The following is a 26,584-nucleotide window of genomic DNA, read 5'->3' on the forward strand; positions in this document are numbered from 1 at the left end:
TCATCGTGATAGTGTCTGACGACTATCTGGTCTGTCATAAACTGAGCCTTACATTCCTTTTTAGAATATATATAATATAAAGGGCATAAACTTGGTGATTCAAACATTGTGCTAGGCTCTCTGACCAGATTAAAGACTCAACTGGAAAAGTGGAGATAGCAGCTTGCTCTTGATTATACTTCTGTTTTTTTAGGATCGAAATGAAGACCTTTGATCTTTCCTCAAAGATGAATTCATGGCCAATTGACAAGACCTGGAGTTCGAGACAAGGGCTAACACAATTACAGCTAAACCATTCTGATATTAGGTCGTTTAAACATTCATTTGTTTGTATGGGGTTCTTTAAAGTACAAGAGATAAAGACCAAGGCAATGTTTCTGGAAACCATTGTCTAAGCTGCCTGCTTATAATATGACTTCAACATAGTGTTGAGATTCTGGACAAGTGTCAAATCTTTCACCATTTAAACCCGAAATGTACATATGCTTGAGTTCCAGGTGTTCTGTTCACTTTGTGCAAGTGAAATAAATAGAGTGGATGATGATTCGTCGATAGATACCAATCTATGTTTTACATCTAGTGACTTTGATATAATCCATTAGCCAAGTTACAGAGCTTGTCCACTTCACATTCAGTGACCGAGAGAGAAAATCCTTTTACCTGGCTGATATGGTGGACCATCACCACTTGTAACATTGGTAGCAGCCCATGGGCTGATTAGGTGGTTCGATGTTGGTTGGGACAAGACCCATTCTGTCAGTTGAAAACGCCTTTGGCTATATAGCATATTTGCTGCTACTGTGTTCCATTCACCATTTGGGTGGCATGCCTCCAGCCTGATGTTGTTGGAGTGACAGAAAAGTAGTATTTTCACTGCAAAATTATTCAACATCCGAAACTGGTACTGCTCTTGTTGAGGTAATGTACAACTGTAATGTTGTTGAAACGTTGCAGCACCATTTACACTTGATTGAGATTCCATATGCTGACCCAGTCATGGAAATAGTGATCAGGCCAAACAAGAAGGCAACAAAGGCATATCTTTGGCCCTAGACAATGAACTTTAGTAGGTGGCAGTTGTCATATAGTATATTCACAAGTTCAAGTAAAGATCCTGTACATAATCTTGCGTTCCGCGAAGGTCACCTAGAGTTACCATTGTAAAACGGCCTTTGATAATGTAAGGGTTGAGTCACAAAAAATGTAGTACCTCTTTATTCAATTATGCCCCTGCTGGCCATGTTATTACTGAGGATTTGAACATTATTCCATATGAAAGACAATATCAAGTGGACCAAAGTTCAGAAGACCTCAATATATCAATTGGAGTCACAATTTCATAATCATTATGGACTCATTTGAAAAATATGCCAGACAGTGAGATGAACGAGAGGAGAAGCTGGATACATTGTTGTAGTGGGTGAAGACTGTCAGAAGTGTATGTTATTCAATTCATAATCATGCATCAACAGAAGACAAAATTATGTATTTAAAAATCGTCTGTATGATCTTCATGATAAATATGCTACTAACAATATAGCGTTTGTTATATATAACCACTTGCATATGGCTCAGAAAGATACATAGTGGATTCCACATGTGGAAATCCAAGCAACAATACCCAACTATAATCCAAACAATCAATGACAAAAGGCAATATTTACAAATCCGAGAACACACAGGCAAAACAAACAACACACTGTCAAATCGGTGAGAGAGATACATGGACCTCAAGGCACAAGCCAAGAGATGATGTCAGGTGTTTCGAAAAGAGTGAGCACATCCTGCTCCACATGTGGCACCCGCCATATATCTCTCTGAGTTACAATCGTGAATTTTAGGTCACCCCGTGCAAGACAACTGACATCCAGCGCTTCTATTACCATCTGTTTCATGAAGGACATGCTCACACCTGACGTCACTTCAAGTATATCGCCGATTGTCTCCTGATATTCATTGCAATCCATCACAGAAATTACCTAGTTTAAACTTGGTGACATCTCTTTTCGCACTCTTTGATGAACACACGATCTGGTGACCACATGGTCTGATGACCACCTCTCTAACTATAATTTCTCTCACTTTACTACTGTTTTTGTTTAATGTGAAAGCTGCAAATAGATTTTACCAGCTCCGCTGTGATTCTCGTCCAAATAATTGTGCATATCCACTCAGAAGGCATGTTTCAAACACAATATGCTAGTATATTCTGAAGGTAAAACACTCTCTGATTGGTTGAGTAATTTATTTAGGAGAGATTGTGCAAACAACAATGGAGTAAGTCTGATATATGTTAGCTTGTAATCAGCAAAAGATGGGATGACACAAAACAGTTGCACAATACATCTTTACTGCAATGGGATGATGAACAGAAATAAATCTACATTGATGTATATCTTGATGTACGACCAGGAGAGATTGGGTTCTTATCTGCACATTAAACTTAACATCTCAATCAAATTTGAGAAAGTTAGATATCTCATAAAACTGTTTTCCTAAAGACACTGTTGTTCCAGTACTTCTAGGTCAAACACTGACTGACATTTCCGACACAGAATTTATATAATTTAATATGCAACATCAAAGTATGACACAGAAATCACCATGGCGGAACAACCACTATTTGCATACATGTACTTTGACTGTAAAACACAAAAAGTCAATTCAAAGCTACTAACAAGATTGTGCCTGATTGGCTACCCAACCCTGACAGTCAGACAAATCAGAGAGCAGCTTCTTTGTTGACAGTTTGTTTTTCAACGTATAAAATTTCGCCTTGTGTACATGTTTTGACTGCACTGGAAATTATCCCTCGTGGTCATTAGTACAGTGTGAAAGAACAGGATTGTGTAATCCTAAGACTAGGGCTGGAAGAAATTTGAAACACCGACAATTTGACTGACTCAAAATTTAGGACAGATGAGCTGACTGGTGTATGTACAATGACCGTCATTTTCACCGGGACTCTCATGGTATTTGCCAGGAAGAGCCAGTGGTTCATGAAGAAGTACAATTGACACACAGATTGATATGAAATAATTGATGTAATTTTATGTAGAAAATAAACTTGGTACAAGCATGCAAAGAAATTTATGTAGTTTTTCTTAGAATTTGATAAATCATGAAGAAATTGTGAAAGCATTGTAACATAAAAGAAGCTGATACTAAATCTTCGTATAATCTTGAAAGTTTTAGAGACGACGAGATGTAAAGCTTCTGAAACAAAAAAGAAAACATAGTTATTATGCACACTAAGCAATTCACAAAAAAAACAAAAACATAACATAACCTTATCATCATAAAAAAAAACTTTAAAGAGCGATGATTGTCGTACCTTGCATGCGTGAGATATGGAACTAATATGATAGATGGTGACTGTTGCACAGACCAATGAGACGTTACTAAGGTTTAACTATGTAATTTGATTTGGTGATTGGAAGGTAACGAAGAAGTAGCTGGCAGTAATTAGTGCACGTTGCGTCCAGGTCAAAACACGCACTTGTGAGTTTCATTAAAAGAGCGCATTGAATTGTGGGAAAATCGAAGTTTATCATCACAAATGTCGCACATGCGTGGCATGATGACCGCCTGTTACTGACAACCTTATGACCATGTTGTGTTTACTATGGTCCCAAGCAACGCTGCATACATGTAAAATACATTGTTTGTTTAAAATTCAAATAAAGGGTTACAGAGCATTCACCCAAACTTTATAAGCACAATCGTCACAATGTGTTATGTTCGACATGGGTCTCAGATAACGTATATAATGCATGTAGAATACATTGTTTGTTTACATGAAATTCAGAAATGCGCAGCACAACGAACACCACCTTGAAGGTGATGTCAGGAATAAAACAACAATGCAAAGACTTACGCCTGTTGCTGCTGTTGTCCCCCAAAAGCTGGACTTCCTCCAAATGCACCAGATCCTGCAATGAAAGAACCAAAACTTTATATCCCATAATTATCCCTGCACTAATTTTGGAGCAGACATTTTCATATACTTTTTTTATAATGCTTTTAGTAGTCTAAAACAGGGAGGTATGTTTTGTGTTGTATCCATCCCTCAAAGTTTGTATAAAGGCAATACATATTTTTTGCATAACTTTGTAATTTTAGTTCCAAAAGCACCAAAAAACTACATTTCAACAACAGTATCTCACTCATACCCAGTCCAATTTCATTTAAATTTGGTATTAACATTACACATGGTGGTATACTGAGCCACATCATTTTGTTTAGTGATTTGATTCACTCGCAGCCACCTTTCTATTCTCATGTACTTTTGTTACACTCTTTTGACTAATTTTGTTTGAATTCCAACAAAGGTAGGACATGATGGGTTACACATGCATACTAATTGGTTTAAAAGTTTCATTGAATTTCCTTGTCCTCATTTGTGTCCTCAAATGGTGACAGATGTTGGCAATCCTGGATATGCAAAAACAGTATTGCTATATATGGTAACAAGGAGAGTTGGCCATCTTGGATATGCAAATACTGTATTACTATATATGGTAACAAGAAGAGTTGGACATCTTGGATATACAAATACAGTTTTACCATATATGGTAACAAGGAGAGTTGGACATCTTGGATATGCAAATACAGTATTACTATATATGGTAACAAGGAGAGTTTGCCACCTTGGATATGCAAATACAGTGTTGCTATATATGGTAACAAGAAAAATTGGTGATCTTGGATAGGAAAAAATAGTATTGCTATATATGGTATTATATAAGTCAATATGCAAATACAGTATTACTATATATGGTAACAAGGAGAGTTGGCCATCTTGAATATGCAAATACAGTATTGCTATATATGATAACAAGGATGGTTTGCCATCTTGGATATGCAAATACAGTGTTGCTATATATGATAATAACAAGGATGGTTTGCCATCTTTGATCAGATCAAAAAAACAAAATGTTCAGTCATTTCTGAACATGTACAGGTAAAAAAAATGAATTTATTCTTCTATTTTCACCATCGGAAAGGACAAAAATTAAACAAATGTGAAACAATATTACGACATCACTGGTCCAGTCACAAATTATAGATAGTGATTATAAAAGATTTGTTAAACTATACCTGAAAAACCTGGACTAGCAAAGCTCCCAAAGCCAGATGCCTGGGCACCTTGGGATCCAAATGTTGGTGTATTCGGAGACACTGCAGCGATGCTACCGAATGTAGGTGATGTATTCTGAGATTGAGCTAAGGCACCAAACGTTGGGGAATTATCACTGGCCAAACTGTTGGAAAAACGGAAAATATAAAACAGACATGAACATAGTGTCTGTCTGCATTAAAATCAGCAAAAGAAGAAAATTGGATCAACAGGAGAATTTTTGCACAAGTTTCAGAGTTCTTTATGTCAGAAGCCCAGGCAGAAAAGCAACTAACTAATCTATTTCTGGTCCTTGAATTTGTCAATATTTTATTGTCAAGTTCTCTTTGTGCTCGTCATATTAAAGCGGAGGGGTTGTTGCAAACATGTCCTTGAAACTTGAGTTCCAAGTGGTGTATACAACAGATTGTTTATTTACATCAAAACACGTGTTTCGTGTCATAGTAATATGGCCAAAATAAAAACAGCCGTTATTTAGCCATCTTTGATCTGATTATGAAACACACTGATATGTATGATGTATGTGCCAAATACAAATGAAAATGGTACATTAATTGTGGAAATATAGTAGTAAGGCCAAAAAGTCAGATGGCTGTCAATCGGCCATCCTTGACCAGATTTTGAAACAAATTGTCATGGACATGCATTCTAACATGTATAAAGTACATGTATGTGCCAAATTTGAATGAAAACTGACAGAGCACGTCCAAGATACCGCATAAAAAAACAAAAACAAGATGCCTGCCAGTCGACCATCTTTGATCCAATTGCGAAATAAATGTATCATGGACATGTATCCTAACATGTATAATCTATGTACCAAGTTTGAATGACAACTGACAAAGCATGTCCAAAATACAACATTTTCAAAAAACAAGATGGCTGCCAGTCGGCCATTTTGAATCAAATCGCTAAACCACTGCATGTGCATATGTCCCACTTAAGGTACTAGGCACATGCAAAGAATGAATGGAATCGGTCCACATGATTCTGAAATATGACGTTGGATAGACTGACGCACGGACAGACAGACACACGGACGGTCGGACGGACAGACTCAGGAACTCACGGACGGTCGGGGACATGTATCCTAACAGGTATGATCTATGTACTAAATTTGAATGAAAACTGACAAAGCATGTCCAAAATACAACATTTTCAAAAAACAATATGGCTGCCAGTCGGCCTTTTTGAATCGAATCGCTAAACCACTGCATGTGCATATGTCCCACATAAAGTACTAGGCACATGCAAAGAATGAACGGAATCGGTCCAAGGGATTCTGAGATATGACTCCGGACGGAGGACACACGGACGCACGGACGGACGGAGACCAAATTATTAGTCCCCGTTTTCGGACTTTGTCATATAAGGTAATATGATTTTTTTCAAATAAAATTTGTTCATCAAGGTGTGAACAGCAAAAGCAAGTGAATAATGTTTTAACTTAACTACCACGTTATTTATGTCACATTTGAAAACTTCATATTGTTTACATTGGAGACAGATGTACAACTGTAAAATATTTTATTTTCGCTTGAAATTAATGATTCAGTGAAAGTAAAATCCAGCGAATAGACCTTTTTTTCCTATATTTTACATTCAACTGTCAAAAATCAGTGAAAATAAATTCCATACAAAAACACCCAGAAAGTCTTTTCAGCGAAAATTAATTTCAGCTAAAATAAAGTATTCTACAGTATACAGGTAGTGAAGGAAAGAAAGTCCCATTTCAGAATGCATTTGAAAAACAACGATTGGCATTTTAAGTTCATATCTCTCACTAAATTATTAATCCAAACAGAGATATGATATTCATGAGAATATCCCAAAGTGTGTTATGCGTAAGTCGATATAATTGTCGTACAGCTTTCATGTATACTTTGGGGTATGATTGTGAGAAATATACAATTGTTATAATTAATGGTAACATTTGTGTCAAGGAATACAAACTCACCTTGCAAAACCACCAGTCACCGTGGAGCTCTTCTCTCCAAATACTGATGGCGGAGAAGCTGCAGCTCCAAACGTAGCACCTCCTCCAAAGCTAGGGGTGGCACCAAATGCAGAACCAAAAGCCGGAGCTGCTCCAAATTGAGATGAACCACCAAATGCGGGAGCTGCACCAAAGCCGCTTGCACCTACAGTATACAAAACCAAAATAAGCAATAATGACAATTTTAACTTAAAATGCTGAGACTTATCAGTGATTTGGTATGAAACATAAGGAAGTTCATTACAAAATTATTTCAACACCACTACATCTGTCACTATTTTTTTGGTTATGTATTTGTTTGTTTGAATCAAGATCGTCAAAAAAAAAATTAATCACAATACACAATGCTCAGTGAAGGTATTAGAAACAAACGTCATATTTAACACTTTGCTCGCAACCACTTCCTCTATTTCAAGCACATACATATACCAGGTAATAAGCAGAAGTCAATTGATTATAATACAACTTGCAAAATAAGGTTAGAAAAGTGACAAGAAAATCTAACAAAGAAAACCTAGCTATACATAAAGAGTACATCTTTTACATTCTACACAGCTGGTATGTTTGATGGGAGTGTTGGATCTTTAAAGATTTAGGATAAACAACTATTTCTGTTTAAATTACGAGTTTGTCTCACAGTTTACATGCACAGATCTTTGATCTGACAGGAAAGCCATTATTGGCAGAGAAAATAAATGTTTTTATAAATATAGAAAAAAATAATTGATAAAAGTATAATTTCTATTGTAATATGACAAACAAATTAAACTATATAACATGCACAATGGTTTCCAATGCTACCTGTAGTGGTACCTGGTGACTGTTGTCCAGTTGAAAAACCAACAAATCCAGCTGCTGCTACACCTCCGCCACCACTAAATCCTGAACTGCCGACACTGAATCCTGGATTGATCAGAAAATATAAAATAGAACACATAAAGACATAATTTTCCATCACTAATAATTATCATTATAAAATTAACAAATAAGATTTGATGGTTTCCAAGAACAGTTACATTTTGTATACTTGTTGATAACAAGGACAGGTGCTGAACAAACAATCACACATATAAACAAGCCATGCATGGCACAGTCCCAGTTAGTTATCAAATTTAAGATATATAGTTTTGTTTATAGTAATATAGCTGGAATATAACCATGTCAGGAATATGATTTTTAAACATTAAAATGATTGACATTTGTATCTGATCGTCAAACAAGTACTTGTCCATATTGAGAGATATTGCTCTGGAACAGCATTCAAAATCAGCCATAACATGATGTATAACGAACATATAAAATTTAAATATAATAAGTCAAAGCATTTAAGAGATATGGCTCTAGAAGCCCAATCACTAAAACAAAATGGCCGCCAGTCAGCCATTTTGAATCCAATCTGAAAAATAAAATGACGAGCATCAGGAACCCGTAATGTCTAATGTATGTACCAAGTTTGAACAAAATCCACCCATAAATGCTTGATATTTTTTAGCACAAAAATGACCACCATTCGGCCATTTTGAATAGGATAGTTAAACCAATGTATCTATTTATCTATGACATGATGTATAATGAATATTTAAAATTTGGAAATATTATCAGTCAAAACAAGTCGGAGATATGGGTCTAGAAGCCCATTCATTAAAACAAAATGGCCGCCAGACAGCCATTTTGAATCCGATCTAAAAAATAAATGATGTGCATCAGGAACCTTTAATGTCTAATATATGTACCAAGTTTGAACAAAATCCATCCATAAACGCCAGAAATGCTGGATATTTAATGATTGTTTAGCAAAAAAAAAGGCCACCATTTGGCCATTTTGAATAGGATCATCAAACCAATATATCTGTCTATCTATGACATGATGTATAATGAGTATTTAAAATCTGAACATAATCAGTGAAAGCAAGTCAGAGATATGGCACGAGAACCACATTCATTAATACAAAATGGCCGCTAGTCGGCCATTTTGAATCTTATCTGAAAAACAAAATTATTAGCATCAAGGTCCCATAATGTCTAATGTATATACCAAGAAATGGTTGATTTTTTAGCACAAAAATGGCCGCCATTCGGCCATCTTGAATCATATCGTAAAACAAAATGATGTGCACCAAGGTCCTATAATGTCTAATGTATATACCAAGTTTGAACAAAATCCATCTGTAAACAGCCGAGAAATGCTTGATTTTGATGATTTTTAGCACAAAAATGGCCGCCATTCGGCCATGTTGAATCAGATCGTGAAACAAATTGACGTGCATATGTATAATATCATGTATGATGTATGTGTGAAGTTTGATTGTGATTGGTCCAGGCATTTCTAAGATACAGGTCCGGACGCACGCACAGACGCACGCACACACGCACGCACACACGCATGGACACACACACGCACGCACGTACACACGGAGGTAAAAACATAAGTCCCCGTTTTCGGACTGCGTCTGAACGGGGACTAACAACTCTGCTCTGCCATCCTGATTAGTTTGGTTTTACTCACCTCCAGTGTTGAATTCTTTGGCTCCTTGGCTACCAAACAGAGACTGAGCTGTGCAAATAGAAGAAAAGATAAATAAACACAATTTACGAACCTGAAATACAATCACTTTATAATTACAGTCACACTATTATAATACAGTATGTTGCAAATTATTGGAACAACACAGAATGAGTCAGTTTATGCAGGAAAATTCCCACACCAGAGTTTTTTCTAAACCGGGCAACAGGGGTGCAGCGCCCTGATACTCTCAGCTGGCGCCCTCTTACCGAATTGCGGATTGAGCTTTCAAGTCATAAACATATTTCTTGAGCCGTGCACTTCCGTGCTGACGTACAACATGAAATCTTTCTCAAATATATATATAGCTGACAATGTGTCTGGACACCAAATACACAAAAATTACTCCAAAAATATTTCAATGGCGATAGATACACCATTAAAACGGCGCAGAAACCTTTTGATATGGTGTTTCCAGGTCGATCGCCTGTGTGTGCCCCCCCCCCCTCTTGTTCATTTTTTTATAGAAAAAAACCTGCACACCTAATATATATTTTCAATTTTTTTCTATCATAAATCTGGTACAACATTTTGAAGATATTTTTCTACACTTTCCTTATTAATTTTAATGTGATTTTACATAGGTTACAGACCGTGATCAACATTTTAATATAATAACGAATTTATGCTGGTTTATAGAGAGAAGACAACAGTTGATTTCACTGTACATGTACTTACGAGTTGTACTAAATCCAGTTGTTGGAGCACTACCAAATGGATTTTTATTAGCGGCATCGGCGCTAGGTTTTCCACCAAGGCCGCCGAACAAACCACCTCCATCACTGCCAAAGAAACTAACACCACTACTACTAGTTGTTGTCGCTGCTGCTGCTGTTGTTGTTGTCACTGGTCGTCCGAACCCAGTCTGGCCAAAAGAGGAGGCAGCTGTTGTTGGTTGGCTGAATAGTGACCCAGAAGTAGACGACTGTCCAAACGTAGAAGTACCACTAGCAGATTGACTAAATAACCCACTACTTGCTGTTGATGCTGACGGTGTAGAGTTACCAAAAAACGATTGGCCAAAACCACCTGTATGAAAAGATGGGTGACAGAGCAAATAGGAATATGCAAATATAGGATTAGCATATATGGTATTATACAAGACAATATGCAAATATAGGATTAGCATATATGGTATTATACATGCCAATATGCAAATATAGGATTAGCGTATACTGTATTATACAAGCCAATATGCAAATATAGGATTAGCGTAAATTGTATTTTACAAGCCAATATGCAAATATAGGATTAGCATATATTGTATTATACAAGACAATATGCAAATATAGAATTAACATATATTGTATTATACAAGACAATATGCAAATATAGAATTAACATATATTGTATTATACAAGCCAATATGCAAATATAGGATTAGCATATATGGTGTTATACAAGCCAATATGCAAATATAGGATTAGCATATATGGTATTATACAAGCCAATATGCAAATATAGGATTAGCATATATGGTATTATACAAGCCAATATGCAAATATAGGATTAGCATATATGGTGTTATACAAGCCAATATGCAAATATAGGATTAGCATATATGGTATTATACAAGCCAATATGCAAATTTAGAATTAGCATATATGGTATTATACAATCCAATATGCAAATATAGGATTAGTATATATTGTATTATACAAGCCAATATGCAAATAAAAAATTGCTATATAGTATTATGCAAAGTTACTGGAATACATTATAGCTTTCATTTACATATACGTTTAGTAACTTAATCACACTGTTAAGATATTTGTGACAGATACTATAAGCCCAGAATTACCATATAAGGTAATATTTGTAACTCATACTATAAGCACATAATTGCCATATAAGGTAATATTTGTAACTCATACTATAAGCACAGAACTACCATATAAAGTAATATTTGTAACTGATACTATAAGCCCAGAATTACCATATAAGGTAATATTTGTAACTAATACTATAAGCACAGAACTACCATATAAGGTAATATTTGTAACTGATACTATAAGCACAGAACTATCATATAAGGTAATATTTGTAACTGATACTATAAGCACAGAACTACCATATAAGGTAATATTTGTAACTGATACTATAAGCCCAGAATTACCATATAAGGTAATATTTGTAACTAATACTATAAGCACAGAACTACCATATAAGGTAATATTTGTAACTGATACTATAGGCACAGAACTATCATATAAGATAATATTTGTAACTGATACTATAAGCACGGAACTATCATATAAGGTAATATTTGCAACTGATACTATAAGCACAGAACTATCATATAAGATAATATTTGTAACTGATACTATAAGCACAGAACTACCATATAAGATAATATTTGTAACTGATACTATAGGCACAGAACTATCATATAAGGTAATATTTGTAACTGATACTATAAGCACAGAACTACCATATAAGATTATATTTGTAACTGATACTATAGGCACAGAACTATCATATAAGGTAATATTTGTAACTGATACTATAAGCACAGAACTACCATACAAGGTAATATTTGTAACTGATACTATAAGCACAGAACTACCATATAAGGTTATATTTGTAACTGATACTATAGGCACAGAACTATCATATAAGGTAATATTTGTAACTGATACTATAAGCACAGAACTACCATACAAGGTAATATTTGTAACTGATACTATAAGCACAGAACTACCATATAAGGTTATATTTGTAACTGATACTATAAGCACAGAACTACCATGTAAGATAATATTTGTAACTGATACTATAAGCACAGAACTACCATATAAGGTAATATTTGTAACTGATACTATAAGCACAGAACTACCATATAAGGTAATATTTGTAACTGATACTATAAGCACAGAACTACCATATAAGGTAATATTTGTAACTGATACTATAAGCACATAACTACCATATAAGGTAATATTTGTAACTGATACTATAAGCACAGAACTACCATATAAGGTACTATTTGTAACTGAAATTATAAGCACAGAACTACCATATAAGGTAATATTTGTAACTGATACTATAAGCACAGAACTACCATATAAGATAATATTTGTAACTGATACTATAAGCACAGAACTACCATATAAGATAATATTTGTAACTGATACTATAAGCACAGAACTACCATATAAGGTAATATTTGTAACTGATACTATAAGCACAGAACTATCATATAAGATAATATTTGTAACTGATACTATAGGCATAGAACTATCATATAAGGTAATATTTGTAACTGATACTATAAGCACAGAACTATCATATAAGGTAATATTTGTAACTGATACTATAAGCACAGAACTACCATATAAGGTAATATTTGTAACTGATACTATAAGCACAGAACTACCATATAAGGTAATATTTGTAACTGATACTATAAGCACAGAAGTACCATATAAGGTAATATTTGTAACTGATACTATAAGCACAGAACTACCATATAAGGTAATATTTGTAACTGATACTATAAGCACAGAACTACCATATAAGATAATATTTGTAACTGATACTATAGGCACAGAACTATCATATAAGGTAATATTTGTAACTGATACTATAAGCACAGAACTACCATACAAGGTAATATTTGTAACTGATACTATAAGCACAGAACTACCATATAAGGTTATATTTGTAACTGATACTATAAGCACAGAACTACCATGTAAGATAATATTTGTAACTGATACTATAAGCACAGAACTATCATATAAGGTAATATTTGTAACTGATACTATAAGCACAGAACTACCATACAAGGTAATATTTGTAACTGATACTATAAGCACAGAACTACCATATAAGATAATATTTGTAACTGATACTATAAGCACAGAACTACCATATAAGGTAATATTTGTAACTGATACTATAAGCACAGAACTACCATATAAGGTAATATTTGTAACTGATACTATAAGCACAGAACTACCATATAAGGTAATATTTGTAACTGATACTATAAGCACAGAACTATCATATAAGATAATATTTGTAACTGATACTATAGGCACAGAACTATCATATAAGGTAATATTTGTAACTTTTGTAACTGATACTATAAGCACAGAACTATCATATAAGGTAATATTTGTAACTGATACTATAAGCACAGAACTACCATATAAGGTAATATTTGTAACTGATACTATAAGCACAGAACTACCATATAAGGTAATATTTGTAACTGATACTATAAGCACAGAACTACCATATAAGGTAATATTTGTAACTGATACTATAAGCACAGAACTACCATATAAGGTAATATTTGTAACTGATACTATAAGCACAGAACTACCATATAAGATAATATTTGTAACTGATACTATAGGCACAGAACTATCATATAAGGTAATATTTGTAACTGATACTATAAGCACAGAACTACCATACAAGGTAATATTTGTAACTGATACTATAAGCACAGAACTACCATATAAGGTAATATTTGTAACTGATACTATAAGCACAGAACTACCATATAAGGTAATATTTGTAACTGATACTATAAGCACAGAACTACCATATAAGGTAATATTTGTAACTGATACTATAAGCACAGAACTACCATATAAGATAATATTTGTAACTGATACTATAGGCACAGAACTATCATATAAGGTAATATTTGTAACTGATACTATAAGCACAGAACTACCATACAAGGTAATATTTGTAACTGATACTATAAGCACAGAACTACCATATAAGGTTATATTTGTAACTGATACTATAAGCACAGAACTATCATATAAGGTAATATTTGTAACTGATACTATAAGCACAGAACTACCATACAAGGTAATATTTGTAACTGATACTATAAGCACAGAACTACCATATAAGATAATATTTGTAACTGATACTATAAGCACAGAACTACCATATAAGGTAATATTTGTAACTGATACTATAAGCACAGAACTACCATATAAGGTAATATTTGTAACTGATACTATAAGCACAGAACTACCATACAAGGTAATATTTGTAACTGATACTATAAGCACAGAACTACCATATAAGGTAATATTTGTAACTGATACTGTAAGGACAGAACCATCATATAAGGTAATATTTGTAACTGATACTATAAGCACAGAACTACCATATAAGGTAATATTTGTAACTGATACTATAAGCACAGAACTACCATATAAGATAATATTTGTAACTGATAGTATAAGCACAGAACTACCATATAAGGTAATATTTGTAACTGATACTATAAGCACAGAACTACCATATAAGGTAATATTTGTAACTGATACTATAAGCACAGAACTACCATATAAGGTAATATTTGTAACTGATACTGTAAGGACAGAACTATCATATAAGGTAATATTTGTAACTGATACTATAAGCACAGAACTACCATATAAGGTAATATTTGTAACTGATACTATAAGCACAGAACTACCATATAAGGTAATATTTGTAACTGATACTATAAGCACAGAACTACCATATAAGGTAATATTTGTAACTGATACTATAAGCACAGAACTACCATATAAGATAATATTTGTAACTGATACTATAGGCACAGAACTATCATATAAGGTAATATTTGTAACTGATACTATAAGCACAGAACTACCATACAAGGTAATATTTGTAACTGATACTATAAGCACAGAACTACCATATAAGGTAATATTTGTAACTGATACTATAAGCACAGAACTACCATATAAGGTAATATTTGTAACTGATACTATAAGCACAGAACTACCATATAAGGTAATATTTGTAACTGATACTATAAGCACAGAACTACCATATAAGATAATATTTGTAACTGATACTATAGGCACAGAACTATCATATAAGGTAATATTTGTAACTGATACTATAAGCACAGAACTACCATACAAGGTAATATTTGTAACTGATACTATAAGCACAGAACTACCATATAAGGTTATATTTGTAACTGATACTATAAGCACAGAACTATCATATAAGGTAATATTTGTAATTGATACTATAAGCACAGAACTACCATACAAGGTAATATTTGTAACTGATACTATAAGCACAGAACTACCATATAAGGTAATATTTGTAACTGATACTATAAGCACAGAACTACCATATAAGGTAATATTTGTAACTGATACTATAAGCACAGAACTACCATATAAGGTAATATTTGTAACTGATACTATAAGCACAGAACTACCATATAAGATAATATTTGTAACTGATACTATAGGCACAGAACTATCATATAAGGTAATATTTGTAACTGATACTATAAGCACAGAACTACCATACAAGGTAATATTTGTAACTGATACTATAAGCACAGAACTACCATATAAGGTTATATTTGTAACTGATACTATAAGCACAGAACTATCATATAAGGTAATATTTGTAACTGATACTATAAGCACAGAACTACCATACAAGGTAATATTTGTAACTGATACTATAAGCACAGAACTACCATATAAGATAATATTTGTAACTGATACTATAAGCACAGAACTACCATATAAGGTAATATTTGTAACTGATACTATAAGCACAGAACTACCATATAAGGTAATATTTGTAACTGATACTATAAGCACAGAACTACCATACAAGGTAATATTTGTAACTGATACTATAAGCACAGAACTACCATATAAGGTAATATTTGTAACTGATACTGTAAGGACAGAACCATCATATAAGGTAATATTTGTAACTGATACTATAAGCACAGAACTACCATATAAGGTAATATTTGTAACTGATACTATAAGCACAGAACTACCATATAAGATAATATTTGTAACTGATACTATAAGTACAGAACTACCATATAAGGTAATATTTGTAACTGATAGTATAAGCACAGAACTACCATATAAGGTAATATTTGTAACTGATACTATAAGCACAGAACTACCATATAAGGTAATATTTGTAACTGATACTATAAGCACAGAACTACCATATAAGGTAATATTTGTAACTGATACTGTAAGGACAGAACTATCATATAAGGTAATATTTGTAACTGATACTATAAGCACAGAACTACCATATAAGGTAATATTTGTAACTGATACTATAAGCACAGAACTACCATATAAGGTAATATTTGTAACTGATACTATAAGCACAGAACTACCATATAAGGTAATATTTGTAACTGATACTATAAGCACAGAACTACCATATAAGATAATATTTGTAACTGATACTATAGGCACAGAACTATCATATAAGGTAATATTTGTAACTGATACTATAAGCACAGAACTACCATACAAGGTAATATTTGTAACTGATACTATAAGCACAGAACTACCATATAAGGTAATATTTGTAACTGATACTATAAGCACAGAACTACCATATAAGGTAATATTTGTAACTGATACTATAAGCACAGAACTACCATATAAGGTAATATTTGTAACTGATACTATAAGCACAGAACTACCATATAAGATAATATTTGTAACTGATACTATAGGCACAGAACTATCATATAAGGTAATATTTGTAACTGATACTATAAGCACAGAACTACCATACAAGGTAATATTTGTAACTGATACTATAAGCACAGAACTACCATATAAGGTTATATTTGTAACTGATACTATAAGCACAGAACTATCATATAAGGTAATATTTGTAACTGATACTATAAGCACAGAACTACCATACAAGGTAATATTTGTAACTGATACTATAAGCACAGAACTACCATATAAGATAATATTTGTAACTGATACTATAAGCACAGAACTACCATATAAGGTAATATTTGTAACTGATACTATAAGCACAGAACTACCATACAAGGTAATATTTGTAACTGATACTATAAGCACAGAACTACCATATAAGGTAATATTTGTAACTGATACTGTAAGGACAGAACCATCATATAAGGTAATATTTGTAACTGATACTATAAGCACAGAACTACCATATAAGGTAATATTTGTAACTGATACTATAAGCACAGAACTACCATATAAGATAATATTTGTAACTGATACTATAAGTACAGAACTACCATATAAGGTAATATTTGTAACTGATAGTATAAGCACAGAACTACCATATAAGGTAATATTTGTAACTGATACTATAAGCACAGAACTACCATATAAGGTAATATTTGTAACTGATACTATAAGCACAGAACTACCATATAAGGTAATATTTGTAACTGATACTGTAAGGACAGAACTATCATATAAGGTAATATTTGTAACTGATACTATAAGCACAGAACTACCATATAAGATAATATTTGTAACTGATATTATAGGCACAGAACTATCATATAAGGTAATATTTGTAACTGATACTATAAGCACAGAACTACCATACAAGGTAATATTTGTAACTGATACTATAAGCACAGAACTACCATATAAGATAATATTTGTAACTGATACTATAAGCACAGAACTACCATATAAGGTAATATTTGTAACTGATACTATAAGCACAGAACTACCATATAAGGTAATATTTGTAACTGATACTATAAGCACAGAACTACCATATAAGGTAATATTTGTAACTGATACTATAAGCACAGAACTACCATATAAGGTAATATTTGTAACTGATACTATAAGCACAGAACTACCATATAAGGTAATATTTGTAACTGATACTATAAGCACAGAACTATCATATAAGGTAATATTTGTAACTGATATTATAGGCACAGAACTACCATATAAGGTAATATTTGTAACTGATACTATAAGCACAGAACTACCATATAAAGTAATATTTGTAACTGATACTATAAGCACAGAACTACCATATAAAGTAATATTTGTAACTGATACTATAAGCACAGAACTACCATATAAGGTAATATTTGTAACTGATACTATAAGCACAGAACTACCATATAAGGTAATATTTGTAACTGATACTATAAGCACAGAACTATCATATAAGGTAATATTTGTAACTGATACTGTAAGCACAGAACTACCATATAAGGTAATATTTGTAACTCATACTATAAGCACAGAACTACCATATAAGATAATATTTGTAACTAATACTAGAAGCACAGAACTACCATATAAGGTAATATTTGTAACTGATATTATAAGCACAGAACTACATGTATCATATAAGGTAATATTTGTAACTGATACTGTAAGGACAGAACTACTATACAAGGTAATATTTGTAACTGATACTATAAGCACAGAACTACCATATAAGGTAATATTTGTAACTGATACTATAAGCACAGAACTACCATATAAGGTAATATTTGTAACTGATACTATAAGCATAGAACTACCATATAAGGTAATATTTGTAACTGATATTATAAGCACAGAACTACCATATAAGGTAATATTTGTAACTGATACTATAAGCACAGAACTACCATATAAGGTAATATTTGTAACTGATACTATAAGCACATAACTACCATACAAGGTAATATTTGTAACTGATACTATAAGCACAGACCTACCATATAAGGTAAAATTTGTAACTGATATTGTAAGCACAGAACTATCATATAAGGTAATATTTGTAACTGATACTGTAAGCACAGAACTACCATATAAGGTAATATTTGTAACTGATACTGTAAGCACAGAACTACCATATAAGGTAATATTTGTAACTGATACTATAAGCACAGAACTACCATATAAGGTAATATTTGTAACTGATACTGTAAGCACAGAACTGCTATATGACATTTGTGATAAATAATTTAAGATCTAACTAATCACTTACCAGTAGATCCTTGTTGTGCGAAGGCTGAAGAAGTAGCAGTGGTTGTCTGACCAAACGATGAACCAAACAAACTTGGTGCTGTACTGGCTGCAGTGGTGGTGGAGGCCACAGAAGTGGTTGTCTGGCCAAACGATGAACCAAACAAACTTGGTGCAGTACTGGCTGCAGTGGTGGTGGTGGAGGCCACAGAAGTGGTTGTTTGGCCAAACGATGAACCAAACAAACTTGGTGCAGTACTGGCTGCAGTGGTGGTGGTGGAGGCCACAGAAGTGGTTGTTTGGCCAAACGATGAACCAAACAAAGTTGGTGCTGTACTGGCTGCAGTGGTGGTGGTGGTGGTGGTGGCCAGAGAAGTCGTTGGTTTGCCAAGTGTGGATGTGCCAAATATGGTAGGAGTTGTTGTTTGACCAAATACGCCACCATCTGCCTTGGCTGCTGTTGTTGGAACTGCTTGTCCGAATACATTGGTAACTGGTGCAGTTGTTGTTGACTGGCTGAAAGGAACAGTGCCAGTTGATGTTGGTGGTTGGCCAAAAGGAACAGTTCCAGTTGACGTTGTTGTTGATTGACCAACTATACTAGTCATAGTTGCAGGTGTTGGTTTACCAAGCAAACCTGCAATTGAAACATTAGTGGATTTTGTAGTGGTGCTAGTACCAAAAAGACTAGTTGATGCGACTTCTGTTGTTACTGTTGATGTCACCTCCGGCGTAGTACTTGGAGTTGAAAGAACATTTCCAAATATTGTTTTCTTGGCAGCTGCATCACTGGCGTCAGGCGTTGGTGTAGTTGTGGTTGATGATGGTTGAACCGCAGTCGTTGAAGACGGCTGTGTGGGTACTACTATTGGTGTTGCAGTAGATGTGGTTGTTGAGGGCTGAACCGCTGTCAGTGAAGACGGCTGTGTGGGTAGTGCTATTGGTGGTTCAGCAGATATGGTTGATGAGGGCTGAACCGCTGTCAGGGAAGACGGTTGTGTGGGTACTACTATTGGTGTTGCAGCCACTGTTTCTGGGACTGCAGTATTAGTGGATGGAGCAGCAGTTACTGCACTTGAAGTTGTTGTTACTGTTGCAGTAGGTGGTTTTCCAAATGCTGTTACAGGTTTCCCTGATAGAATGGAACCAGTCGCAGCAGTGACTGCAGGTGTAGTAGTACTGACTTCGGCGATACCACTTCCAGCAGTAGAATCAGGCTGACCTGCAACCATATAACAAATGATTGAGAAAAAATAAACAAATTTAATATTGTATCTTCAACCCTTGACCAACATTTAACACAACATTTTGCACATTTCCATGTATTTTTCTACATTTTTTTTGGTGATTTGAACCAAGTGGACATAATTTCTCATTGGTAACAGATTTTGATGAAAACGTAGACAAAATAGAGAATAAATTTGACCACCGAATAGTCAAAATATAAAAGTGTTAGTGTGGCAACAATTTTTCATTCAAATAGTTGTGAGTATTTACCATTGTAAACTCAATACAGAAACTCAATAAACATACAGGGAATTCCTGCAGGAATTATTTTCAAGTAAAAGACGGTTTAATCCTATTATGTGCTTATATAGAAACTAAAAATATCTGGAACCGGGAACGGCAGGTAAAATGAAAAAGAAATTGACCTCACCTACAAAAAAGAAAGCACCGGGTGTGGCAGTCTTGTTTTGAGGCGCAGTGACAGGTGGCGTTTTTGGAGGTGTGATGTTTTCCACCTCCACGGAACTTGTTCCAATGGTATCTTTGAGAAAAGAAAGCAAATAGCACTTAGCTTACAAATGTACATTTACTGTCAAATACTTTATTTTAGTTGGAATTAATTTTCACTGAAAAGTCATTTTGGGTGTTTTGTATGGAATTTATTTTCACTGATTTTTGACTGAGTTGTATGTAAAATATAGTAAAAAAAAACATATTTGCTGGATTTTATTTTCAATGAATCACCTCCACAGCGAAAATAAATTCCAAGCAAAAATAAAGTATTTTACAGTAAATCAAGTTACCAAAGATACAAATGTGTGCAGACGAGAATAAGATTCAATAATTAATTACATTGTTTTGATCATGTACGATGACTAATCCTAGTCAAAATATTACAAATGTCACTTTTTTGTTTGTCCAAACTTAACGTTAATAGTTTATAATATTCACATTAGATAAAGCTTAGGGAGGTAATTCATAAATAATACCAACACAAGTTACCACAACATCCACAATTGCTAATGAATTTTACTGAATTATACATATGCATAAAACGGCAATGCTATGGATTGCCGCCATATAATGCCACATAATGAACATGCGACAACTGTGGCATTTTATGGATCTGAAAATTTACATGACAAATAACATGTGAATTGAATTCTACATAACATTTCAATAAACATATAGAACATATGTGTAATGAATGAAAACAATCTGTAATGTTTACTCTGGCCTGTATCCCCCACACATTTACACATGTCTGTGTTAACTCTAGCCCTGTGTGGGAGAATTACACATGTCTGTGTTAACTCTAGCCCTGTGTGGGAGAATTACACATGTCTGTGTGTTTACTCTAGCCCTGTGTGGGAGAATTACACATGTCTGTGTGTTTACGCTAGCCCTGTGTGGGAGAATTACACCTGTCTCTGCTAACTCTAGCCCTGTGGGGGAGAACTACACATGTCTGTGTTTACTCTAGCCCTGTGTGGGGAGAATTACACATGTCTGTGTGTTTACTCTAGCCCTGTGTGGGAGAAATACACCTGTCTCTGCTAACTCTAGCCCTGTGAGGGAGAACTACACATGTCTGTGTTTACTCTAGCCCTGTGTGGGGAGAATTACACATGTCTCTGTGTTTACTCTAGCCCTGTGTGGGAGAATTACACATGTCTGTGTTTTCTCTGGCCTTGTGTGTGAGAATTACACATGTCTCTGTGTTTACTCTGGCCCTGTGTGGGAATATTACACATGTCTGTGTTTACTCTGGCCCTGTGTGGGAGAATTACATATGTCTCTGTGTTTTATCTTGTCTTGTGGGAGAATTCAAAGAACATTGTTAAGATGGTAAGCAATGAGCACATACATAGACGTGAAAGTTCTTTTATTGGCTGCATTTTAAAACAAGCAGCCTGTCGGCTGAGATAGCTCCACTGTTAGCAATGCATATTTCAATTAAAGAACAGAAGATATCATTAGAAAATGAACAATATGTATAGTATCAAAGCAACGGGACTTTCTGTTTTCAACAAGAATTCAAAAATTTTCTTTTTTCACCAAAAATGACAAAAATAATCATCAAAATTAAGTAATTGAAGATATCACCACGAAATTAACAAATCTGAGAGAGGTCCACATGTAGTACCTATATATGTAATATAAAAGCAATCAGACTTGCGGTTTTCAACAAGAAGTCGAAAATATCACTTTTTACCAAAAATGACAAAATATTCACCAAAATTAGAGAATTAAAGATATCATTACAAAATGAACAAATCTGAGAGAGGTCCACATGTAGTACCTATGTATATAATATATCAAAGCAATTGGACTTGCGGTTTTTAACAAGAAGTCGAAAATATCACTTTTTACCAAAAATGACATAAATATTCACCAAAATTAGAGGATTAAAGATATCATTACAAAATGAACAAATCTGAGAGAGGTCCACATGTAGTACCTATATATGTAATATCAAAGCAATTGGACTTGCGGTTTTTAACAAGAAGTTGAAAATATCCCTTTTTACCAACAAGCAGCCTCTCGGCTGAGATAGCTCCGCTGTTAGCAATGCACATTTGAATTAAAAAACAGAAGATATCATTAGAAAACGAACAATATATATAGTATCAAAACAATCAACTTGCGGTTTTCAACAAGAAGTCGAAAATATCACTTTTTACCAAAAATGACAAAAATATTCATCAAAATTAGAGAATTGAAGATATCATCATGAAATGAACAAATCTGAGTTAGAACCACATGTACCGGTAGTACCTATATATGTAATATCAAAGCAATTGGACTTCAGGTTTTTAACAAGAAGTCGAAAATATCACTTTTACCAAAAATATTCACCAAAATTAGAAAATTAAAGATATCATGACAAAATGAACAAATCTGAGAGAGGTCCACATGTAGTACCTATATATGTAATATCAAAGCAATTGGACTTGCGGTTTTTAACAACAAGTCAAAAATATCACTTTTTACCAAAAATGACAAAAATATTCATCAAAATTAGAGAATTGAAGATATCATCATGAAATGAACAAATCTGAGTTAGAACCACATGTAGTACCTATATATGTAATATCAAAGCAATTGGACTTGCGGTTTTCAACAAAAAGTCGAAAATATCACTTTTTACCAAAAATGACAAAAATATTCACCAAAATTAGAGAATTAAAGATATCATTACAAAATGAACAAATCTAAGAGAGGTCTACCCAAGGTACATATACACCAAGTATCAAAGCATTCAGGCTTGTAGTTTTCAAGAAGAAGTTGAATCAAAGAAAGCTTAGAAAGAACTCCCATGTGCTGAGAGTATTGTAACACATTAAATTGAATTCGGAATTACTTAGCTGAAAACTAATTATGTAAATCAGAAAATTAATATGAACAGATTTTAGTGTAAAACTAATGAGGTCTGTGCAATGTAACAGAAAATCTATGTACCAAGTTTAATTGAAATGTGATTAGAACCAAAAAATTGTGAATTATTACGCTAATTAGGGAATTAATATGAACAGATTTTTACCCCAAACTAATTAGGTTTGTACATTGTCCTAGAGCATCTTTGTACTAAGTTTCATTGAAATGGAATAATTGGTACTTTAGATATCAGTGTAAAAGCTTAAACTTGGTTAATTATGCAAATTAGGTGATTAATATGCACAAATATTTATCTGAAACAATCAATCTCTGCATAGTCCTTGAGTATGTAAGTACCAAGTTTCATTGAAATGTAATGCTCGCTACTTATATCAAAAGCTGAAAATTAATTAATTATGATAATTAGGTAATTATATGTACTGATATTACCATAAAAACTATCAGGTCTGTGCAGTGTCAGTATCAAAGCATTCAGGCTTGAAGTTTTCAAGAAGAAGTCGAAAAAGTAAAACATTGACATGAACGATGGACGACGACGAACGACGGACAAACACTCATATAAGCTCCGCTCAACAAAGTCGACAGCGGAGCTAAAAAAACTTATAAACATCAGACAGAAAAAATTAAATTCTCATTTTTCTTGCACTTGTCACTATTTTTTTTTTGTTTAAAAACAGTTCCCTCAATCAAAGCATTAAAATTTCAACCGCCCAGGGGGAAAAAAATCATTTTCAAATCTTTATACGACAAACAGAAATTCTGACTGACCTTTGGTTTTCTAAAAATGCAACAAAAACAAATGACATTGTTTTCTTTGCATCAACATGAGCTGAGTAAAAGTAAGTGGCAGTATACAAGAAAGAGAGCAAGACCCAAAAGTACCTTTTTGAAGTTTAGCATTCTTGTCGTCTTGTTTAGCAGAGCTGACAGTGGTTCCAAAAGAAAAAGATGTGCTGCCTATAGAAGGCGTAAACGTGAATCCAGAACCTAAGTAAAGATCAAGATGAGAATGAGAATGAGAATACATATTACTGTACTTCCCTGGTCATAAGCCCCTTCCACCCCTTATTTTTAGACATTTAATGAGTTGAGGGCATCTTCGGTTATCGCCCCAGGGAGTTTTTACCGGGCACCGACAATGGGTTAAAATTTATTAAAATATGCATTTAAAAATTGTGTTTCATTGCATAAAAATCATGATTGGTACAGTAGTTCTTTTTTTGACAAAGGGCTATTTGGTTCTTACTTTTATGAAAAAAAACTTAATTTCAGAGTGCATGGCGAACAACACAACATGGTTCCCACTCTTTCTGTTATGTTATTACTAAGTATAAACCCAATGTTGCAATACTGAAGTAATCTATATCTCTTTGACTGGTGCCAAAAAATGTAACCGCCACGTTGGGATCATTGGACATAATTTTATTTTTCCGAGTAATCAGTGTCCATTTAGACTATCATGAATGGGGTGTGAACGGGTAAACTGTCCTTCACCATGACCTTTTGGCGACAGTGAACGGTGTTAACTACTTCCTCCACACTCAGTTTACTGTTCGAAAATTGCTAATCATCAGTTTTTTGGAGGGGGGATGGAATCATTTTGTTTTCGTTGACATCAGTGCTAATTTACCTTTAACATCGCCTTAATTCAATTCTGCATTTCTTTAAAAAGAATTCCGGAAAATTTCGTCTGTATGACACAGAATTTTGATTGGCTAATGACAGACTTGACCTGTTAGGTCAGAGGATGTTGTTTCAGTTCAAATCCTGCTGAAAAACATCATGACGAAAATTGCTTTGCACGAGAGTTTGTGTGCGATCGGAAACATATCACAACGAAGAAAAACGATAAAGATCTTGCCTTCAACTGTTTCCCCACACAGAGCCTAATAATTTTCACACCATGAAATTCAGACGGTATGTAATCATATTGTAATGAAATGTGCATATTTTTTTGAATGTGCTATTGTAAAAGTGTTGTGAGAATCAATAATGACTCATTTTGCAATTTTTTTTCTCCAATAAGACGTAATATTCCCCCTGGGCCGGCATGGTGAAAGAAAGATTTAATTTGGATATTTTTACGAGGATAGTAACATGGTTACAATGTTAAAAAAAAAATTCTTTTCTGAGGTGGTCATTGGGTATTTGCCCACCCGTTACTTTCCCAGATTTTACATGTGGAGATCCCTAGGCTTATGACCTTAAATCGGGCTCTTTATTGACGAATTAACCAGTGATGTAGAGAAGTGAACCAAAGGCTGTTCACAAAGTTAATATTGGTTTGATCTGTAGACGTCAATCTAAAAAAAAATTTTTTGAGAAATTTTTTGTAAATGTGTTCTAATTTAATTTGACTTTTTCTAAAATTTCTTGGTAGAATAAATATCTTATGACAAGATCTGTGTACATGTATTGAGAGCAATACAGATGCATGTACGGTGTACGGAAAATACACAGTTTTCAGATTTAACACGTCAACTGATGACGACGATTCA

General features: G+C 33.8%; 1 protein-coding gene across 2 annotated transcripts in view; it reads right to left on the reverse strand.

Moving 5' to 3' along the window:
- Positions 1–3,025: 3,025 nt before the first annotated feature.
- LOC100378499 (uncharacterized) overlaps positions 3,026–26,584 on the reverse strand; it is a 55,923-nt gene continuing 32,364 nt past the window's right edge. Inside the window, exons 23-32 of one of the 2 annotated variants that reach the window (XM_085492214.1) lie at positions 24,969–25,073; positions 21,118–21,228; positions 19,483–20,682; positions 10,378–10,728; positions 9,643–9,690; positions 7,950–8,039; positions 7,098–7,281; positions 5,101–5,264; positions 3,878–3,932; positions 3,026–3,216 (exon numbers count right to left, since the gene is read on the reverse strand). In XM_085492214.1, coding sequence (XP_085348340.1) covers positions 3,192–3,216; positions 3,878–3,932; positions 5,101–5,264; positions 7,098–7,281; positions 7,950–8,039; positions 9,643–9,690; positions 10,378–10,728; positions 19,483–20,682; positions 21,118–21,228; positions 24,969–25,073 — 2,333 coding nt within the window. In that variant the 3' untranslated portion in view covers positions 3,026–3,191. Of the gene's footprint in view, positions 3,217–3,877; positions 3,933–5,100; positions 5,265–7,097; positions 7,282–7,937; positions 8,040–9,642; positions 9,691–10,377; positions 10,729–19,482; positions 20,683–21,117; positions 21,229–24,968; positions 25,074–26,584 lie in introns of both variants that reach the window. The other variant, XM_085492213.1, reaches the window with a different exon arrangement.

This window comes from Saccoglossus kowalevskii, chromosome 17, assembly GCF_978046115.1.
Source record: "Saccoglossus kowalevskii chromosome 17, keSacKowa6.1, whole genome shotgun sequence".
Lineage (NCBI taxonomy): Eukaryota > Metazoa > Hemichordata > Enteropneusta > Harrimaniidae > Saccoglossus > Saccoglossus kowalevskii.